Consider the following 21639-nt stretch of genomic DNA (forward strand, 5'->3'; position numbering starts at 1 on the left):
GATTGGACTAATCTGTCTATGAAATTCTTTTGTCATGTGGAAGTTTAAAAAATTTTTTTCCATAATTCTTTTATTGTGGTAAAACATGTACAACTCAGAAATTTACCACTTTAACCATTTCTCAGGGTCCAGTTCAGGGGCACTGTCTACCCCGTCTGGCTCCAGAACGTTCCATTCCCCCCCCCCCCCCGCCACACACAGAGACCCTGTCTGCATGGATCCCCACCCGCTCCCCCAGCCCCGGCCCCGCCGTCTGCTCTCTGTGTATGTGAGTCTGATGACTCTGGGTCCTCGTGTGCGTGGGGTCCCCGTGCGTGTCCTTTCATGTTTGGCTGGTGTCCTCAGGGCTTTTCCCCGTGGGGACAGGGGTCCCGTCCCTCTGTCTTGAAGGCTGACGCGTTGCTCTTCCATGGAGTGGGCCACAGCACTTTCGTGTCACCCGTCCACGGGCAAGCTGTCCTTCATGTTAGCAGGCTGACCCTCCTTCCCTTATGGCTCCTGGCGTTCTTCAGAACGCCTCCCAGACGTCAGGACTGTAAGTAAACAAACACACTGTGATCTTTTCTAGAACCTTCCCAGTCTGCCGCTTGTTTTTCTTTCAGCGACTGAAGGCTTGACTCACCAGGGATTTTGTTTTGGTTTAAGAGCATAAACGCAGCTGAGTCTTCCCAGACAGCCGTGTGTGTGGACTCTGCATGGACAGCCGCATGGAGCCGGCCCTTCGTCTGCTCACCCGAACCGCCCCACGGGTGGGGTTCTGTGTCAGGATGCCGTCTGCTCTCTGGATGGCTGGGGCCGCATTTTCAGAAGGCCCCTCTGAGGGGGTGTATGGGCCTGGAGACCCCAGAGGGCGGTGGCTTCTCTCTGGGGAGAGCTGCTGCTGGCCCGGCATCCGGGTGGGGGTCCCAGGAGCCTCCGGGGGGGTCAGCCCAGGACTTAGCAGCCACTAGGGGCGTCCAGGAAGGTGTTCAGGTGTCTGTTGTGGGGAGCCCACCACGGGTGGGGGGAGCACATGTGTGGGGGTTTCAGGTCGGCCCTGCTGAGGAGGGGCCCACGGACGTCCTAGAGCTGCGTGTGTGTACACGCATGTGTTGTCTGTGTGCCTGTGGTGTGTGCGTTCGTGTGTGTGTGGGCGTGTGAGGCATGTGTGTCCTTTACTACCAGAGAACTCCTTACTCTGGGGCGTCGTGCAAGCCGTTCTGGTGACTCTCTGTTAGTAGAAATGACTACAAGGTACTATTTTTACAAGTTCTTTTATGGTGGGGAATCGCAGACGTGAGCAGCCGGGGAGGGAAGAGCGTGATGAAGCTCGCGGCCCCCGCGCTCCCATTCCCGCTCCGCGCCACTCTCTCCTCCCTCTGTCCTCACTCCCACTCTCCCACCCTGGATTCCCGAAGCGGGCCTCCGCCATCAGATGGTTGGGCCGTAAATATTTCAATGTGAGAGGCAGAGGTTTCATCCGCGCCCGTCCCTGTGATCGCTCCATGTTTGGCACGCGTGTTCGGGGTGGCGTGGCTCTGCTCGCCAGTCACGCCCAGAGCTGCCAGCGGCCAGCTCGCATTTCTGAGCGGGGCGCACTCCTTCCCACGTTGGATCCGGCCTCCTGGGCGGTCCCCCTGCGGGTCAGTGCTGTCCAGGATGCCTGCGGATCGCGCCCTGAGCTTGTGAGCCCCCCAGAAGTGGCAGGGAGCCAGGGTCCCCCGGAACTTAGCCAGCGGGGCTCTGAGTGCTGTCCACATTGCTCCTGAAGGCCCGGCCTCCCTGAGCTGCAACAGCGGCAGCAGCTAGCCGGCCCCGTCCTTCAGGAAGAGCAGCAGTTGCTGGGACTTGGCAAAACAGAGATGGTGTGCTTTGACTCCAGGAGCCGCCATGGGGACGAGCGACCTCCAGCTGTCAGCTGCTAAATCCCTGTTTCCAGACCTGCCCACAGCGCGGTCTCTGACCCTGCCTGCGCCACTACTGTGAGGCTGTTGGCATGAAGTCCTCTCATAGCGGAGCCTGGCCCCTGCCGCTGAGGGAGGGGAGCCGGGTGAGCTCCTCTGGTCATCCCTCTGTCACTCACTCCTTCATTCATTCCTTATCCACCCAAGTTCCCCTGACCTTTCCTGACCTTTTTTTTTTTTAAGATTTTATTTATTTATTTGGAAGAGAAAGAGCACAAAGTGGATGGGGGGCAGAGGCAGAGGGAGAAGCAGGCTTCCCGCCGAGCAGGGAGCCCAATGCGGGGCTCGATCCCAGGACCCTGGGATCATGACCTGAGCTGAAGGCAGACGCTTCACCGACTGAGCCCCCAGGCGCCTCTCGCCGACCTTTTAGAAAAGGCAGTTTTCTTTTCTTTTCTTTTCTTTTTAAATTGTATTTATTTATTTGACAGAGAGAGAAAGATCACAAGCAGGCAGAGAGAGAGAGGGAAGCAGGCTCCCTGCTGAGCAGAGAGCCCAATGCGGGGCTTGATCCCAGGACCCTGGGATCATAACCTGAGCCAAAGGCAGAGGCTTAACCCACTGAGCCACCCAGGTGCCCCAGAAAAGGCAGTTTTCTAAAGACTGGTTGTGGGGCTGGAAGGCATCACTGTCTCCAGAGCTGGTTTTGCCCGGGGACTCACACAAGTCTGTGGACCAGGGTTTCCTCCCTGGTGTGGACCCGGAGAGCCCTTGACCTGCGTGATCTCATGAAGCTCTCGCAGGGACCCTGCATCAGTGTCTGGCCAGACCCAGAGGGCTCTTCTCTGCTCTGGGGCATGGGGTGAACATCGGGGCTGCCAGGCTCCCTGAGCGTGGCCGTGTGCTTGGTCCTGGGCAGGGTGCTATGGGGGGTCATGAGCTGGGTGGTAGAGCTTTGGCTCCTGCCCTTGAGAAGCCCTCAAATTCCAGGCCTGCGAGAGTTTCAGCACCAAAAGTTTAGGAGCCCAGGGAAGCTTCTAGAAGGTGGAGGGCTTGGGTTACGCTCTGAGAGGCAGCAGTGCTGGAGACCGTTTTGTTGGTAAGTGGAGGCTGAGTCAGGAAGGGGAGCCAGAGGTGTCTAGGGAGAGCCACTTGGGATGACCTTGGTCTCGGGCCTGGCCTTGCCGTTGGCTGGCAGACGACGTGGCTTTCGCAAGCTTCGGGAGTGCTCCCTCTGTCTCGGAACGCAGAAGCTCGATCCCCGCATACTTGCTCCTCAGTACGTGATTCTGCATCGCTCTAGGGTGGGGGAGGGTCTCTGCCAGACACAGCAGCTAGGGAAGGCCTCCTGGGGGGCCAGGGAATGTTTCACCCAAGACCTGCAAAGTGGAGCATCAGGAGGCTGGTTTCTGGTCTGACCACCCGGGACAGCCCGGGTGGTCGCAGGGGACCAGGTACGGGGGAGGAGAGAGTGACCCGGATCCTGCCTTTCTGCGGGCCGGGGTCTTCCAGCAGGACACTCGGACCCCGGCATGCAGGCCCTCCAGGGGCCACTCACATAGGGTCAGAGTCCCCCGTTTCAGCTCCAGGTTCATATTTGGGTCTGAGTGGCTGGAGATGGGTTTACTGTTGCTGTCAACTTTCCCAGCCTTTTCTCTTAGAAGGACCTCCAGTGTGAGAGGGGGTCTTACCCTGGGTGGGTTGCCCGGAGATGTAGAACCCTTAGGCCACCAGACATCGGGACAGAGACCGTTTTCAAGCAAAGCACAAAAAAATCAGTGCAGGTATAGAACCTCTAAGTGAGGGGCGTCTGGGTGGTTCAGTCGCTTAAGCATCCGACTCCAGACTTAGGCTCTGGTCTCTGAGCTCAGCGGGGAGTCTGTTCCTCTCTCTCTCTCCCTCTGCCCTTTCCCCCGCTTGCACACCTGCTTTTTCTAAAATAAATAAATCTCTTAAGAAAAACCTCTGAATGCCATGTTTCCAGAACAATTGTAATCTTTCAATTCAATAGTTTATAAAAAATGTTAGTGTTTATGTTTAGTGAGCCAATATTAAAAAATACTGCATGCTCAGTGACGTCTTGTTTTCAGTAGCTGGTGAGTGTCTGGCCACAGGGGCCTATGGGTTCTTGGAGAGACGGGGCCAGTGGGACACAGGTATACAAGAGGCATCTATTACAGGAGCCAGTGTGCATGGTTGAGGAGGCTGAGACCCAGCAGGGCCGGCTGTGTGGTCCGGCCAAGTCTGAGGGCCTCAGACCCAGGAGCCTGGCTGGGTGTGCTCCAGGGACAGAAGGAGGCAATGTCCCAGCTCACGCAGAGAGCTCACTCCCCTGCTCCCCGTTTTGTCCCCTCTAGACCCTCAATGGATGGGACAGGGCCCACCTGCCTCGGGAATGGCCGTATCCCCTCAGCCCTCTGGCTCAGGGGCTCTTCTCCTCCAGAAGCACCCCGCAGCCTGGAGAGAACGCTTGGTTGGCCGTCTGGACATCGTCTGGGCATGCTGCGTCCTGGTCAGTGGACACTTACCCATCACACTATGGGTTTGTAGTGCCCAGGTCTGTTTGAAGAGGGACAGGGCCGGTGGCGTCTGCAGCTGGCCAGAAACCACCTACTGTACAACTCAGTGAACATACAATGAAACATTTTTGCTGTTAACTTAGAAACACTTTCCCTGTTGGGGAAGCATCACCGGCTCAGATCTGCCAGACCGCCCACTCCTGTGCAACGGTGAACTTAGCTGATGGACCTTCCTGATTTGAACCCCCTTCCTCTTACCAGGGGGCCGGTGGCCCACTGAAGCATTTGTCTTGGTTTTAATTTCGTTTGTTTAACATGGCTTGTTCTTAATTACCTGGGGCTGTGATGGCCTGTAGTTCGAAGCTAAGCGTCTCACGGAGCAATTAACTCGTAATCAATTTTATGTGGCTCATTGTGGTTTCAGGGGTCCAGGCCGAGAACAGGCCCATTTCCAAGTGATGCTTTCGTAGAGAACAAGATTTAATTGTGTGGAAATAATGATTCTGCAAGCGGCTCAGTTCGGGGAGTGTTTTGCTGTTCTTTTCGGTGATTTTATAGTCGTTGTTAGAATCTAGGAAGGAAGCAATGGTCTTCTGATGTCCTCTCCACCTGCCACGCTGCCCCTCAGCACTTGGATTTGCAGAACCGGAAAAGTTCATGACATAAGACTTCCCCAGTTTGGGGATTTGTGCACCACCCATCCGGAAACACTGAAACTCCTCTTAGAAAGGAAGCATTAGGGGCACCTGGGTGGCTCAGTGGGTTAAAGCCTCTGCCTTCGGCTCAGGTCATGATCCCAGGGTCCTGGGATCGAGCCCCGCATCGGGCTCTCTGCTCCGCGGGGAGCCTGCTTCCTCCTCTCTCTCTGCCTGACTCTCTGCCTTGTTGTGATTTCTCTCTGTCAAATAAATAAAATATTAAAAAAAAAAAAGAAAAAAAAGAAAGGTAGCATTAGGTTGAGAATTTGGGGGGAGCTACAGCTCCTGAGATCCAGGGTCCCGGGCCTTGCTGGGCCCAGCGTGAACTTGATCATGGCCACCCTGTGTCTGGACTTACCTGCATGTGTGTCTGTGGGCAGACGACATACCAGATCTGTGCCCCAGTCTGCCGTGTAGGGGCCGTGTGGCAACGTCGCAGGGCCTGCCATGGGGTACGAAGGAGACAGTGTACGTAAACGCACACAGCGCCCTGATGTCCATCCATGTGTCCTTGTGATGTGGGGGCGCTGCCCTCCACGCACAGAAGCTGTGACTGAGTTTTCCAGTCTTGGGGTCATTACAGGGCCTTCCATCGTGTTGCCATCAGGCACCCCTGAGTCCACCACTGTGTCCAGTTACAGGGAGCCAGAGGTGAAATGGAAGGCGCAGCCCTGCCAGGGCTCCAGTGACAACATGTGTTTCCCGGGATGTGCTGGGAGCTCCGGTATTGCAGGAGATTTGATGGGGTTTCTTTAAGAGTTCTGTGCAAGCGAGATCCTAAGGACACTGACGGGAGGTTCCGTCCGATCAAGAACGCAAGGTCAGCTTGCAAAAATCACCTGTTCCCATATACAAGCAACGACCTTGTGCAAACTGAGATGAAAAACGCAATGTCATGACGGTCGCTCTAAATTGAGGGAAAAACTTAGATCCAGACTCTATGTTTGCAAGACGCGTGTGGTGAAAATTACAAAACGCCGAGGAAACAAGTCAGAGAACCCTAAGTAAACGGAGAAATGTACCATGTCCATGAGTTAGAAGACTCTGCATAGTAAAGATGTCACTTGTCCCCAGATTGAGCTGTGGATTTAATGCAATTGCTTGTAAGATCTCAGCAGTGTTTCAGATTGATGTAGATAAGCTCAGGCTTATGCTAAAGCTGATAGGGGAGGGTTCAGAGCCTGGGAGCATGAAAACAACATGGCAGAATATGAGATAGTATGGGGGGGAGGCGGGTCGGTGCAGATGCACGGCCCCAGGGGGACCACAGAGGAGCCACACAAGAGGACACAGGGCGGGGGGAGGGTAGGCTTTCAATGCAGGCCTCGGCCGAAATCTCCCATCTTATTCAGAATGTAACTCAAAATGGATCACAGACTCAGCATAGGGCTGTGAAACTGGGAGGGGAAGATCTTTGGGCCCTAGGACTGAGCAGCAGAGATCCTCGATATCAGGGCTGTGATCTGTGGAAGGAAAAGCCGTCAGCCGACCTCCTCACAGGGGAGGCACTTGCTCCTGGAAGGGCCCTGTGAGGAGGGAAGGCGCACTTGCAAGCCACCGGCCCAGATGAGGTTGGGTGTCGGGAGTACTCGAAAACCTCCCCAAGTCAGCAACACGAAGCGAAACTGTCTGCTGAGAAATTGGGCAGAAGCCCGGGGGAGACCCCTCCCTCAAGACGGGAACATGCAAGAACAGATACTCAGACGACCAGCATCTAGGGAGACGGGAGTCTGAAGCAGGTTCATGGCTCGGGGAAATGTCAGATGGTACAGCCTGGAAAACCAGGCCTGAACTGCCGGCCGTGTGACCCAGCAGCGGCCCTCTCGGGCATTTGTCCCAGAGCAGTGGCGGCGGAAGGCCGTACAAACACCTATACGTTGGTTTTCTCCTTTTTCTTTTCTTTCTTTCTTTTTTTTTTTCTTTAAGACTTCATATATTTATTTGAGAGAGGGAGAGGACAAGCAGGGGAAGTAGCAGAGGAGGACGGAGGGAGAAGCAGGCTCCCCACTGAGCAGGGACCCCCGCCCGATGGGGAACTCGATCTCAGAACCCTGGGATCATGACCTGACCTGAAGGCAGACACTCAACCACGGAGCCCTCAGGGCTCCCAGCAGCTTTACTTGTAATAGCCCCAAATGGGAGACCACCCAGCACTCTGCACAGTACACTGGGCGTTCTGGGTGTTTTGGGTCTGCTGTCCATCCTCCACAGCCGCTAGCCAGGAGGAACCGGCCACCTGGGGTCACTGTGCTCCAGCCGTTGGAGAAGGAGGGGTTGTCTGGGGCAGGAGATGACTCAGGACCCACCCCCCACTGGAGGAGCCTCGGTGCCCTGTGAGGTAGCCGTGCCCTCTGCCAGTCACTGTGCCTGTGAGCTTGCTTCTCTCTATGGCGTCATTTTACAGATGGAGAAACTGAGGTTCAACTTGGCCTGTGGTCACCCTGCAGGCGTGTGATGGATTTCGACCCTCTTCCTGGCTCCAGAGCCCGGCAGCCTCATGCCTCTCTATGCTGAGCTCCAGAGAACTGAGGGTCCCAGCGCTGGGCCTTCTCTCCACCTGCTGCATTGTGGCAGGAGCTGGGTGTTTCCCTGCACTGTGCCAGGCGCAGAATCCCAGGGGCCTTGGAGGTGCCACACATGGCCCGCGTGTTCCAGCACCCCAGGGAGCGGCCTATGGCTGCCAGATTTGGTCTCTCACGGCTCGGGTGTGCTGGGACACCGACGTCCACACAGCCCTCCTCGGCCCCCTTGGTGCTCCCTCAGAGAGGGCAGTGAGGCCAGTGGGTGTGGACGCACAGCTGGTCCAGAGTCCGGGAAGCTCCCGTGAGCAGCTGGGAAGGGCCCCTGCACTGTGGGGAGAGCACTGGGCAGCGTGGGCCTCCCGAGACCTGTGTTCCCCCAGGAGAAGCCCTGGCCGTGGGCTGCGGGACAGTGAACCTTAACCCCCGTTCCTAAAAGGCTCAGACCAACCACTCTGCAAACGAGCATGGGAGCCAAGGAGCGGTGACTGGTGTGCAGGGGGAGGAGTCCCAGGGATTTCTTGGAGAGGTGAAGACAGACCAGGCTGGGGAGCTCTGTGCCCCTCAGGTGTCCCACCCGAGGAGTCAGGGCCGGGGTGGGGGAACGAACGTGATTGCCCACTGTCTCCAGCTGGCCTGCTGGGAGGCCATGCTGATCCCGGCTGAACCCTGGATGAGTTGCTGCGGGCCGCCCCCCTCAGCCTGACCCAGAGCCGGATGCCCGGTCCTGGCTGCCAGCATGAACTCCTTGAAGAAAGATCCAGAATCTGAGTCTCAGGTGATGGGCCCTTAGAGGTGACTCCCTCTCCCCTTGGCTCCCAGGCCCTGTTTCTGAGCCCGTCGTACACAAGTGTGATGAGATTTCCAGCCAAGCTTGGTTACGTGCGGGACGTGGGCCTGACCCAGAGCCTTTGGTGCCCGTCCTCTGTCTCTAGTTGATCCGCCATAAAAAACCAGTAGCTGTTTCTGGGACATCCTGACTGCTGGACCTCGGGTCGAGGAGCCTCCTGCTGATGGCTCTCCACGCAGGGGCACCGATGCCTCTCGTGAAGTCTTTGCCAGGTGGCAAGCCGGGCTGGTCTTTCTCACCTGTGTTCTTGCCACAGGCTGATGCAGGAAGGGCACTGGTCCTCTGTGTTTGTTGAGTGAATGAATGACGGCTAGAAGACCCCATCCATTTGATGTCTACCCTTGTTTTGCTGGCGCCTCTAGAGGCAGGCACTGCATGTGCCTTGTTCTCCATGGCCTCCCGGTGGCTGAGTCAGAGTTGAGTGTGGCCCCAGTGGATGGCTGCTGCTTGACCCTCCAGTTGGGCCCGTGTGCCTAAGAAACCACGGCGGCCCCTGAGGCAGAGGCCCCCCGGGGTTAAAAAACAGCGTGTTCCTGGGGCTTCAGCAGGAGCGGGTGGGACCTCGTATCTCAGCACAGTCCTCAGCAATGCCTGAGTTATCACTGTTTAGAGAGAATTATTTAGAAACTCGCAGTCTGTAGAGAAAAACAGTGAGCTTTCACCCAAACAGTGGAGACGCCTACACACGACCCGGGGCTGCTGTGTCTGGAGCACCCGCTCTGTCCCTCCCGCTGCGACCTGTAGCCTCCAAAAGGACATTGCCGTGGTGCCCAGCACCCTAGGGCGTTGTCCGTCAGCCCAGGATGCTGCCTTCTTTTGGTGACAGTGACCTGCGAGCCAAACAGCCAGGGACAGATTCTCCCAGGGCACAAGAGCAGGTTTGGGTTTTTCAGATCTACTTCTAGAGGGGACGGACTGATGTCAGGAGCACTTTCCCCACCCATGCGTCATTCTGGAGTCAGAAAAACACACTCGTGGGCACTGGACATGTTTCCTGCAGTCCGGGTGGTCTCTGTTCTTTCTGGTCCTCATCAACACACACACGTGACTTTGTGCAGACCTACTGTGGTGCGTCTGTGCCGTGTGGCTCTCTGCTCTCCTGATGTCACCAGTGGGGGGTAGGACATGTTTCTTGCTTGGACTCCAAGTCCCCCCGTGCGTCCCAAAGTCTCACATCTTTCAAAACAGGACATTTCAAGAAATGAGGGCAGGCCAAGACCTTCTGGCTTCATTCGAGTTCATTCCCAGGGGTTCCTGAGATGTGCGTGACCGTCTTTGCAGGACTAGGAGAAAGGGCTCCCCGCTGCTCTGTGCATGGGATCTGGAACGGCAGAAAAGCTGGCAGAAGCTCCTGACCAGGCTTTGCGAGCATCAGTACCTTGGTTAGGCTCCCAGAGCTCTAGGAGGGCAGACAGGCTGCTGTACCCATTCTACAGACAGATGGGTTAAGTCCTTGAAGATTCAGCCCCTTGGGTCTCTTCAGGCAAGTTTACAAGTGGCGACAGGTCCCTGGGTTGCTATCAGGATGACCCCCCTTGTGACAAAGTCCCACGTGGGCAGCTTGGCACACACACGTGGCTGAGGACCGGGAATCCGTGCCCTTCCGGGGATCGTGGCAGACCCGAGAGCTTGTGCTCTGACCAGGGTGGGAGTGGGCTGAGGTCTTGCTTTGTGAGAACGCAGGACCCATGTTGCTAGAGCTTCCTTTTATTTTTCAAAGAAAAGCCAAAAATTTGGATTTTTCTAACTGTCAATCTGTAAACGTTGGGAACTAACTTTGAAAATGGTCCACGTTAGCACAAGAAGAAATAGAAAATGAGGAGCAATCGATTAACACCAAGAAAGTTAAACGGGAGCCACTACCCACCCATCCAGCCCCCACCCCCCATCCTTCCACCTGTCCATCCACCATCCACCCATCCAACCTCTGTCCTTCCAACCATATCATACCAAAGACCTATGGTGAGTCAGACGTGGCCTGGGCACCATGTGTCAGGCTGCAGTGAAGATATGGGCTTCGTTCTTAGGATCCACAGTCAGCTGGAGACCAGGACGTCAGGATGCCATCAGCCCCAGGGGTTGAAGGGCAAGAGCTGATGAGGAGCCCAGGGAAGGGGGGGCACCAGGACGAGGAGTGACTCAGGTGGGAGCTTCCAAGGGACTGTGGTCTCTGAGCCGGGGGCCATCTGGGGGACCTAGCACTTTGCAGGCCCCAAGTGTCACAGTGGCTCTGCTTGGGTCCAGGCCCAGGTGTGGCTGGGGTCCAGGAGCGCCACTTCCTGCCCACCATCTGACGCCAGTCCCAGCCAGAAGTGCTCTGCTCGGGGTCGTGGCCCGTAGCTCAGAGGCCCGGCGGGCATGGGCTGTGAAGGAGCCTTGTGTGGACGTGGATGGCCTTTCCTTGTTGTGAGCAGGCTGCTGAGGCCTGAGTGGTGCCTGTGATCTTGTCCCCTGAGGGCAGCGTGGGCGCTTCCGTACGTGTCCTGGCTGTTGCAGATCATCTTGGAATATTACGCCCGTGGCCCCCTCAGCACGGGGGTGGTCGCTGGGCCTGCCTGACCTCATGGCGTGAAGCGGGAGCACGGAGGCCCAGCCTACGATCTGCAGGCTGATTCTCGAAGCAGTTCGCTGCGTTTCCGTGCTGTCGATTTCACTGGTTTTTCTATTTACTCCACTTTACACCCATAAACCCTTATTCTGGAAGGGGTGTCTAGGCAGAAGCGGAAAGCAGAGGTGTCCGTGCTACAGCAGGGCAGAGAACCAACCCCTGACCTGGAGGGACAAAAACCAACAGTACTGATAAATAGATATAATTCAAGCACAGTTAACAGGGGATGCCCCTGACCCCGTCCCTCCTGGTCTAACGCTGAGGGTCCCTCGGCTGCTTGGGCTACCTCGGGGGTGTGGGGGGTTTCTGGTGAAAAGCACCCGCAGGGCCATAAGGGACACTGGGATAAGGCGAGTGGGCAACCCTTTCTCAGCTGCTTTCTGCAATCAAGGGAGCGGCATCTGCTCTGGCCTGGGGCCACCCAGGAGCCTGAGGACCCCACCATCGGGCCAAGAGTTGGGGGTCAGGGAGAGCAGCAGCCTCTTTGTCAGGGCTTCCTCTGGGACTGGAGGGCTCTGCCTCCTGGCGATGACCAGCACCTCTCCCTGGCCAATGACTTCCCCGGGGTTGGCATCAGGGCCTCCCACCACCTGAGACCTGGAAGGCTCTGTGCCCCAAAACACGCCACCGCTTCCATGCCTAGAGGCCTTGCTTAGCCCTGGGCGCCCCACAGAGCCCTGCATGGGAAGACAGGAGGGCGGCCCAGCCTTACCTCTTCCCAGCTGTGGGCCTTGGCAGAGATCCTTAGCGTTTCTGGTTTCCTCGTCTGGATGAGACAGCCGCGGGTCTGACCTCAGAGCAAGCGGACAGATGAAGGGCGCTTGGCCAGCGCTGGTCCCGTCCTTGGGGCCTCACGGAGTGAGGACTGGAACATCTTCACAGTTCTGTGTCCCCAGGCCTGGCACAGCCCTGATGCCTGAGTGCCAAGCCCAGTGTCCCGGATCCTGGCGGGGGCGGTGGGACCCACGTGTCCGACTCCCTGAGATGCGGGCGACAGCTTCAGGAAAGCCTTCCAGAGGTCACTTCCAGACTAGAATAGAAAACCGGTTTTCTTTTCACAGCAGAAGCAAACAGGGGCTTTGAATACCATTAAGGGCTAAGAAGCAGGAAGGATTGGGTTTTGTTTGAGGACTCAAGATGGGGAAGAGAGGGCCTCTCGGGGGGTTGGGCCGAGCCAGCGGGAGCACGAGCGTCTGTCCCGTACACCGTCTGTGTCCAAGCCTTGGTGATGAGCTGGGGGACGCTGAGACCTTAGCTTCTTCCAGAGGAAATGGGGCTCTCTGACTTTGCTGTTCACAGATTGGGATTCGTTGCTCTTAACGTACTCTGGGTGGTCAGTGGGGGGCTGGGCCAGGCCCAGGGGCAGCAGACGCTAGGTGCACCAGGTCCACATGTTTCCGTGGACGCACGCATCAAGAAACAGGACCTCCATGGCTTCACTGGTAATGGCATCTGGGGAAATATTTTACCATTACCACTGCAAGTTTCTAAACAGTGAGGTGGGAATTGAAAAATCATTTCTTAACGATCTGCTCGTTTTGAGATCCCTGATGCTGTGGTTTTGAAGAAATGCAGAAAACCAGACCACACCCGTCTGCTCCCCCAGGGAAGGTGTGGTTGAGAAGGGCAGCCCAGGCCAGGGGACAGGCACTAGGTCTGCGCCCAGTGGGGAGGGGAGGGATCTGGGAGGGACCCCTGCCCCACCCTCCCCGCACCTCAGTGAAAACGGCTACTACTTTGAGAAGGACTTGTTAGCATTTCCTGGACCCTGGGAACAGCAGGGCCCAGGGCGGCTCACATATCTGATTCCACGTTTGCTCCTGGCGGCTGGGCGCCCAGCCCGGATTCAGTGCCTATGAGTCCCCCTGAGGTCGGTTTAGCCTGAGCAGACGGGCCAAGGTCTCTGAGACTCTTCTGATGGGAGAAGGCAGGCTGCCCTGAGCTCTGCCCCAGAAAAGCCCCAGCTGCCCGCTTCTCCATCGGGAACCCTTGGGGGATGGGGTACTGTCTCTTGAAGGCCTCTGTGCATTTTAGGAGTAAGAGCCTGGCCTCTGACACTGTGTTCTCCTTGCGGTCAGCAGAGACGAAGAGTCCCCTGTGGCCACACTCCCCCTCCCCACTGTCCGTGTCCTGCCTGTTTGGCCCATTCCACCACCACAGTTGGGAAATTAAATGGCCCAGCTGCCTGCTGGCACCACCAGAGAAGTCAGGCTGTCTAGCTTCTGTGTGTCTAACGTGTCATTCTGTATCTGGGGTCTCAGGACGCTGCTCGAAGGGAAGCGTCTCCCCTTGGGAGGCACACAGAAGATAGTGTTCTTGTAGGATGGTGTTTGCTGATGGGAGAGGGGGTGTGTTACATTTTTTGTGTCCAAAGCAATGTGTCTGGTGTGATTCCGTTTTTTATAGACCCTGTCCCCAGGTGGGGAGCTGAGCCCTTCACTCCATGGGAGGTGATGCCCTGAGGTCCCCGTGCCCCCCCGTCACTTTGGCTCCGACACGTGGTGTGTTTTCTCTTCCAGTGACATCTTTGATGCCATGTTCCCTGTCACGCACATTGCTGGGGAGACCGTCATACAGCAAGGTAGGTTCCCTGCTTCTCTTGAGCCAGAGCGCTGGGGCCGTGGGCCATGGCCGTGCCTGGGGGTGAACACAAAACCCATTGTCTGCACTCGAGGAAAGTCACTAACGAGACGGAGCATGTCACTCAGCATGCCCGTTAACAGAGTCAAACACCTCACGCGAGACATGGGTGACCATGCCATGGGACCACGTGCCGGCCACGTCACTGTGTCCGTGGGTGTCAGACCATCGGGGTCTTTGTACAAGCTTTATTTTTAAACAAGGGAAAATGGGTGGGACACAGAGTTGCATGGCCTCCGTGAAGCGAGGTACTGCACCCAGGGAGGCCACGAGTGCCACACGTGGTCCCCTTCACAGTGTCTGCAGCCTCTGCTTTCTTTCATTCCAGGGGATGAAGGGGATAACTTCTATGTGATTGACCAAGGAGAAGTAGACGTGAGTATCCCTTACCTGCTCCGGAAAGTTGCGCCTCTGTCCACGGCCAGCTCAGTGAGGGAGCGTGCCTCATCTAAGTGGCAGGAGGTGGGGCCCGCACCTGCGGACGGGAGTCCTTGCAGCCCGGCTGGACCCCACCCAAGGCAGCAGCTGCAGATGTGGGCCTCCTCCCCCACCATGGGCGTCAGGGCCTTGGCAAGTGGGCAGGAGGGAGCAGTTTATGGACCCAGAGGCCGAGACGATGGCCGTCCTGCCCGCATAACCTGGAGCCCCACCGTCTGGCAGAACAGTGTTCGTTCCTGTTCCTGCTCACCCTGTTCTATCTACCTCGCTGGTCATGGGCTGAGGGACAGGCAGTGTGGACCTGCTCCCCATGGGGGAGCCCCGCTCCTGCAACCACGTGTCCCCGGCTCCACGCGGGGACCTGGCTGAGGGCTGAGGGCCTCGCCGACCGCACCCGAGTGCTCCAGTCTCAGGTAAAGCCCTCCAATGCGCTTCTCTTCGAATGAGGCCCAAGCCCTTTGCGAGGCCACGGGGCGGGTCCGAGCCTACGATGTTCTCTCACTGCCTGTGATCCGTGGGCGCCTTGCTATCTCTGCGGGACCCCCCACAGTCTCCTCCTGTCCTCCATCGCCTCCCTCCATCATCCCTTCTCAGCTGGTGCATCTGGCTCATGGCTCCCTCTGTGGTCAGAGTAGCCTCCTTCCATGACTCGGCTCAGTCTGTGGTTGCACATGGGTCCCCTCCGGGCCTGGGGGGGCTCAGTCCCTGCACACCTCCCCCGGTACCACAAAGGTAGGATGTGACTGACAGGGAGGTGGCTGGCTTGGCCTACTCATCCTAGCAGGACCCCCTGCCCGCCCCCCAAGGGAGGTCCCAGAGCCTGGCCCCAGGGCCCCCTTGGGATGGGACAGGGGCTGACCAGCCGTCCCCAGGCTCAGTGTACCAGCTACCTCATGCCGTGCCAGGAGCTGTAGCTGGCTTTTCTTGAGGCCAGGGACCCATGGAAGCAGTCTGGGGAGTGGGAAGAGTGAGGTCACCTTCTTGCAACCAGAACTCTCCAAATATGATGTCTTGGCAGGTCCAGCCTCCCAGCCCTAGGCTCAGAGGCTCAGGTACAAAGGCGGCTTTAAGGTGCTTGCCGGACTGGGCTCGCCCAAGCCAGGATGTCCGGGCCCCGTGGGTGGACGTCTGCGTCCGGCTCTAGTCTCAAATTTGGGCCGCCAGCCCTTGAAGGGACAGGCAGTGACCTGTGGGGCTGCCCCGTGATGCCCCTCGGGGTCCCTTGCCAGCCCGTCCGGGTTCCTGGCGGACTGGCGGGCGGGGAGCCCTCCTGTGATGTGGGACACCCTGGGCAGTGCAGCCGTGTGGGTGAAGGCCACATTTAAGGGAATCAAAAGAGCTCAGTCAGGAATCTGGGATGAAAAAGTGGCATGTTGGCTGGCCGGGGTGAGTTATGGGGTATGTATTATAATAATGACTGTTATTACTGCTCGCGGTGTGAAATCGTCCCAGATGCTCCGAGGCCTCGAGCGCCCGTTCGTATGCTCATTTCTGTAAACTGCCTTTCAGGACAGAGGGGAGTGACCTGGCTGACCTGGCCCGGGGTCGCGCCCAGGATGGTACCATGGCTGCTGAGCCTGGCTCTTAGGCCCCAGGGATAATGGTCTCGCTGGGGGGTGTGGCGGGGGGGACACTAAGTGCCGATGCCCCCAGGAGGCAGGTTCCTCTGGACCCCACCGTGGCCCTCTGCCTGGCCAGGCTCGGGGCTGGGCATCCTGAGTGCCCCCTCCCCTTCTGCAGGGTGGACGCTGCCCTCTGACCAGAGGCGCCCGAGGTGAACGGCCAGGTGACCCGTGCCAAAAGCGCTAGGTTCAGTTTAAATTATGGTTTTCCAGAGAGACACCGCAGCATGTGTGTTGCCAAGAGCTATAATCCATTTTTCTAAGTATAAAAATATCTTCCAATTTGTTTTATTCGTGGAACATAGCATTTCTACTTAAAAGGATACTCGGCTGACGATTTTAGGGCTCAGGAACGTAGTTCTGTCTGAGGCCCGGCTCCTCCCTAATCCTGCGAGACCTTCACTATTTTCGGACCCTCCTTTGTGCTGGGACCCTCCCGCCCTCCGGCTGAGGCCCCATCTGGTTCCCAGCCTCTGAGGTGGTGTGAGACCTCTGAGCTGCATCCCTGGAACCGGGCTTCCCAGGAGGTGGCCGTCTGGTTCCGTGGGTCACTGTCAGTTGTTCAGCGTTTGCCTGGAGCTCTGGTTGTTGGTTTTTTTGTTTTTTGTTTTTTTTTGCTAAAATACAAATAACATAAAATTTGCCATCTTCACCATTTCTCAGTGTCCAGTTCAGGCGCACCAAGCACATCCACGCTGCTGCGCAGCCGTCCCCACGTCTGGCTCCAGAACATTCTACTGCCCCCATGGAGACCCTGTCACCATGGTGCACGGACCCCCCAGCCATTCCCCCAACCTTGGCCACACCGTCTGCTCTCTATGTCTGTGAGTCTGACGACTCTGGGACCTCGTGTGCGTGGGGTCCCCGTGCGTGTCCTGTATCTGGCTCGTGTCCTTGGGGCTTGTCCCCCGTAGGGGCAGGGGTCCGGTTCCCTCTAAGCCTGTTGGGTGGACAGACCCCACTGTGCCTCTGTTCACATCAGGGGACACCTGCGTTGCTCCCACCCCTCGGCCGTCACACATCTCACTGTTACGGGCACAGGTGTCTGGCCTTCCTGTGCTGGGATGGTGTCTCCATCATTTTGTCACTGGTTCACCTGGGCCCAGCTGTGAAGCTTTTCTGCAGTATCTTGGGGTCTTCCAACCCATTTCTCCACCGAGCGCTGTGTCTGGGGACAGAGGTGTCTGGGGACACCCTTTCCATTCTCCACTAAGGCCCTGGTAGCCCAGCTGTGGTCAGCTGGTAAGGACTGTCCTTAGCACCTGGAGGATGGGGACCTCAGAGCCACCCCACGTGGTGGTGACGTTCATACAAACCTCACTCCTGCTCCATGTTCAGGAGGGGTGCTCAGGGTCCCCCCAAAATACCGTCCTGTGAGCTCCTGAGTGTGGTTGGCATGGGAGAGGGCAGGAGGAGGGCCATGCACCCAGACAGCTTCGGGGCTCCTCTGGGGGGAACCCGCACCGAGACAGAGCCCGTGCGGCCCGGCAGATGGGAGCTTCGGGAGGACGCCTGTGCGGGGCGGGGGAGGGGGGTTGTGCTGTGAGCAGCCCCCAGCCGAACACTCCCTGGCCTCCATTGAGTTGAGGGAGCACCCGGAGGCGGGACTTCTGCTCCCTTAAGGCCGCTGTGGGCAGCCGGCTGAGGGCCCAGGACCCAGGTGCCTGCTCGCCACAGGGACGCACCCGCTGCTTGTGGCAGGAGCCTGGGGAGGTGGGAGGAGACAGGCCGTTGGCTTTTCTCATCATCTGTGAAGGCAGAACAAGGGTTTGGCCAGGCTGTTTGTGGGCTGTATGCAAACCTTGGCCCCTTGGAGAACCCTGGGCCCTGGTGTTCTGTTGCCACGGCCCAGACGCTTTCTGCCGGTCCATCTTTGTTTCCTGGGGAGCTGAGCACTGCCCCCAGATGCTCAGGTCAGGGAGGGCTGGCGGCGGAGCAGGGGGGGAGCACGCTTGGTGGGCAACACGCCCTCAGCCCCGATCTGTGTCTGAGGCTCCAGACGCCAGGGTCACAGCTCAGGACTTGATTGAGCAGGACCTTGTGCCTTCCGTCCCATCACCCTCCACTTCCTGCCACTCCTTCTGCATGGAACGGAAGAAGCCTATCCGGTGTGGGCCACCTGGGGCCACACTGGTCACTGGGCCTCGGCCCTGGGCTCTGACCCAGCCATTGGGACTGCTGGGCCCACCGGCCATAGCCACCTGTGGAGTGACTCCCTGCTCCTTCCTGCTCCCCTCCGGCAGCCCCATGTTCTTCTCCACACTCCACCAGAGGGAGCGTCACAGTGCAACCCCGTGCAGTGCCTCAAACTTCTATGGCTTTGCTTCTAGAATAACACCCAGCCGTTCCCTCCCCTACCGCAACTCCCACCCGCTGGGCATCTCTCTCCACTTGGTCATGCCGCATCTAGTGCCCTCCATTTTACTGTGGCCCGGGGGCCTTTGCACATCCTGTCCTCGGCGTCAGTTGCCCTTTTCCCGCATCATCCATGCTGGCCCTGGACGCTCAGGACCTGGCTCACGTTCTCCTTCATGGAGAGCCCTCTACGCGCAGTCACTGCTTGGTCCTTCTGAATGCTGTGCCTCCTGTTCTTGTCACGCCTGGAGCATGCCCCATGATGAACGGGTGTTCATACGATCGTTCGCCAGCTGGTGGGTGAGTCCCCGCGGACAGGAACCCGCCTGCCTTCCCCTGCTGACCGCCAGCACTTAGAACATGCAGGACACAGAGGGGCGCTCAGTCCACACTGGGGGGCGATGGACAGATGGATGGATGAATGCAGGAATGCAGAACGGCCAGGTGGGAGCTCTGGGTTCAGCCAGAGAAGTCGCTGTCAGTGGTGAGACCACAAGTGTAGCCCAGTGGGGCCTCCCACCATTTTTCTTCTAGAAGAAGAAGAAACAAAAAATGAAACAAAGCAAGAAGTAGCCCCTTTGAACGCCAGCTGGGGTGGGGCCCAGGGCTGCACTGGCTGCGGTGACAGAGGCCAGTGTCCCGAGAAGGATGGCCCCTTTGTGCTCTGTGGGGCAACCCGCAGTGTGGTCCTGGGCCCGTCTGGGGCTCCACACAATGCTTTTCTCTAACGCCTCACAGGGAGTTCTCCGAGGCCTGGGCTTCTGGGCAGGAAGGGGGTCCCCAGCGGCCTTTGGCAGTGATGCACGGGTCCCCTGGGTTCCCTGGGTCCTGCCCTGCTCTGCTGAGCCCCCTTTCTCTGTCCCCTCGTGCCTGTGCTCTTTTGCTCATGGGCACCTGCCCCCGCCAGCAGCTGGTTGCAGTGGTGGCTTCTGTGCCCCCTCAGGTGGGAGAGGGAGACCCCCCGCACCCCCAGGCCACTGTGTCAGGCAGTGTCCCCACCACAGACCCACTTTCCGAGCTCCCGTTGCCACCCAACTTGAAGAGGCCCCTGGGAAGACGTGCCCTGTGCACTGGTTGGGGGTGCCCTTGGGTTCAGCTGTTGGGGACAGTGTTTGCAACACCGGCGCACACACAAGGGCTTGGCTTTCACCCTGGTGAAGTCGCAGGGAATGTGCATCCCTCACCGCACGGACGCCCGCTCTGGCCCTGAAAACCAGAGCACCAAACCCAACAGCTCTAACCTGGGCCACAGAAGGATGCACCCCATGGTTCCTTCTCACGGAGCCGTGCTCGCTGGAGGGGACCTGTCACCTGAGGGGTCCTGGGGGAGCAGGGCCACGTCACCGAGCTGCAGAGCTGGATTCGGGCATGTGGGAGTTTATGAGTCAGACCTCCGTGGGCAGGACTTCACAGGAAGCAGAGCACGGGGAGGGCCAACTGGGGGCTGGGTTGCCAGGACCCTCAAGAAGTTGTCCCCGCCCCCGTCCCCACGGGCCCTCCGCCTCTTGGAGAAGATGTAATTTGCAGCTCCTAGGGGGTGTTGTCTGTGGTCCTAAAACTCCTGGGACAGGCGTCCCTGCCTCGCGGGAGGGACGGGACAGGGTCCTATTCCTCCGGGGCCTCGTGGTGAGGGACCCAGCAGCCAACCTCCCAGCGGGACCCTGAGAGTACAGCCCAGGGGCAGGCACCCCACGCTCTGGCAGACTGGCTGAGGCTTCCAGAGACACGTGCACAGGCCTCTGTGTGTCCATGATCTCCTGCCCACCCAGCTTCTTGGCCGGCCAGCTCCCCTGGTCCCTAGCTTGCGTTATCACCAGCGTGCCGTTTTCCTGCGGATACGCGGCTCTGTGCCTCGGTTATTGCCCAGATAATGACTCATTGATTCCAGTAAGAATCGCGCCCATGACTCACGGCAACCCGTTCTTCCCCGACGTGCACCCGACGTGCAATGGGCACTATTCTCTGGGCTCACGGACACGCCAGGGAATAAAGCTGCGTTGTGTCAATTTACAGCAACGGGATCTGCATCGGCAGCGCATAATAAACAATCTGCACCATTCTTGCACGATATGGGACGCACAGGGTCAATGCATAGTGGCCGCACTGTGTCCGGTCACCCACACGGCCTGAAAGGGCCCCTCTCAGTCGGGCCTCATCGGCGCCCCGGCAGCGTTCCCACCGACCCCAGGCCCTGGGAGCCGGGCACCACGGCCCCAGGCAGGGAGGCCCTGTGAGCACAGGTCTGTACGGGCGCAGAGCCCAGCCCAGACCCCGTACTCCAGGGAAGTACAGAGTTTGAGTCACCGTGTGTGGCTGGGGAGACGGGCCTGAGATCCCTCCAAGGCTGATGAGGACCCAAGGCTGGCCAGGGAAGTGGGCAGGGCTTCCCCACAGATGGGAGCCCTGGACCGTACATCCGCCTGCCATCCAGGCCCGTCTCACGGTCGGTGGAGAGCGGGGATGCAGAGGCCACTGGCATGCCTGTGCAGCGGCAGCTCTGCACGGTGTTGTGGGTGAGGCAGGCAGCACGGCCAACAGAGATCCAGGACAGGCCTGGGAGGGGGCGGGAAGCTGTGCCCACGGGCTAGCGAGCCTGGGAGCTGCAGCCGCACATCCCTTTCTTACCGGGCCCAGTCTGGTGGGGGCAGAGAGGGCTCTCAGGGAGGGATGGGCCGCAGTGACCCCACACACCCCCATGACCTTTCTGACCGTTCTCGCTGTGTCCCCTGAAGGTGTATGTGAATGGAGAGTGGGTGACCAGCATCAGCGAAGGGGGCAGCTTTGGGGAGTTGGCGCTCATTTACGGCACCCCCAGGGCAGCAACCGTGAAGGCCAAGACAGACCTCAAGCTCTGGGGCATCGACCGGGACAGCTACCGGCGTATCCTCATGGTGAGTGGCTTCCTGGCACACATCCACAGCCCGTCCTGTCATAGGAACCCTGGTTTTGTCCAAATGGGGGGATAGCTAAGGGCTGACAGGGTGGGTGAAAAATGTGGGACGGAGTCTGGAAACTTCTTACGAGGTAGGCAGGCAGCTGGGGAGCCTCCTTGCCCTCCCTATCTGCTTTCAGCTGTCTGGAATGAGGTTGTGATGGCTGGAGCTCCAGCTTCTCTTCTGGACCATGAGGTGACTCTGAGGCTGGAACCCATTCATCAAGGTGGTGGAGCCGGGAGCCTGGCTGTCTGGGGCCCCAGTACAGCAGGGCCGGCCTGCCTGGCCCCAGATGTCCTCATGCAGGGGCAACCCCTGGGTATTTTTGCCCCTGTCATTTTAGGTTTTCTCTCCCATTCGGCCACATCCACTCTTGGCTGTGCAGGTGGTCAGGGGCATGGTGAGCTGTGGACGGAGAGGTCCGCCCCAGGGAAGGAGGCAGGCTCTTCCTGTGCCCACTCAGGACTCCTCCCACACGCACCACCTGCCGGGCACCGTTCTCGGTGCTGAGATGCATCAGGGAGCCTCATGGAGGCAGCACCCGCCCTTCGGAATCCAACATGTTAGCAGAGGA

General features: G+C 58.5%; 1 protein-coding gene across 3 annotated transcripts in view; it reads left to right on the forward strand.

The window, feature by feature from the left end:
* PRKAR1B (protein kinase cAMP-dependent type I regulatory subunit beta) overlaps positions 1 to 21639 on the forward strand; it is an 80406-nt gene that overhangs the window by 34149 nt on the left and 24618 nt on the right. For all 3 annotated transcript variants that reach the window (XM_045993533.1, XM_045993532.1, XM_045993534.1), the window contains 3 exons: positions 13597 to 13658; positions 14046 to 14092; positions 20865 to 21023. In XM_045993533.1, the coding sequence (XP_045849489.1) occupies positions 13597 to 13658; positions 14046 to 14092; positions 20865 to 21023 (268 nt within the window). The remainder of the gene's footprint in view (positions 1 to 13596; positions 13659 to 14045; positions 14093 to 20864; positions 21024 to 21639) is intronic.

This window comes from Meles meles, chromosome 21 (assembly GCF_922984935.1).
Source record: "Meles meles chromosome 21, mMelMel3.1 paternal haplotype, whole genome shotgun sequence".
NCBI lineage: Eukaryota > Metazoa > Chordata > Mammalia > Carnivora > Mustelidae > Meles > Meles meles.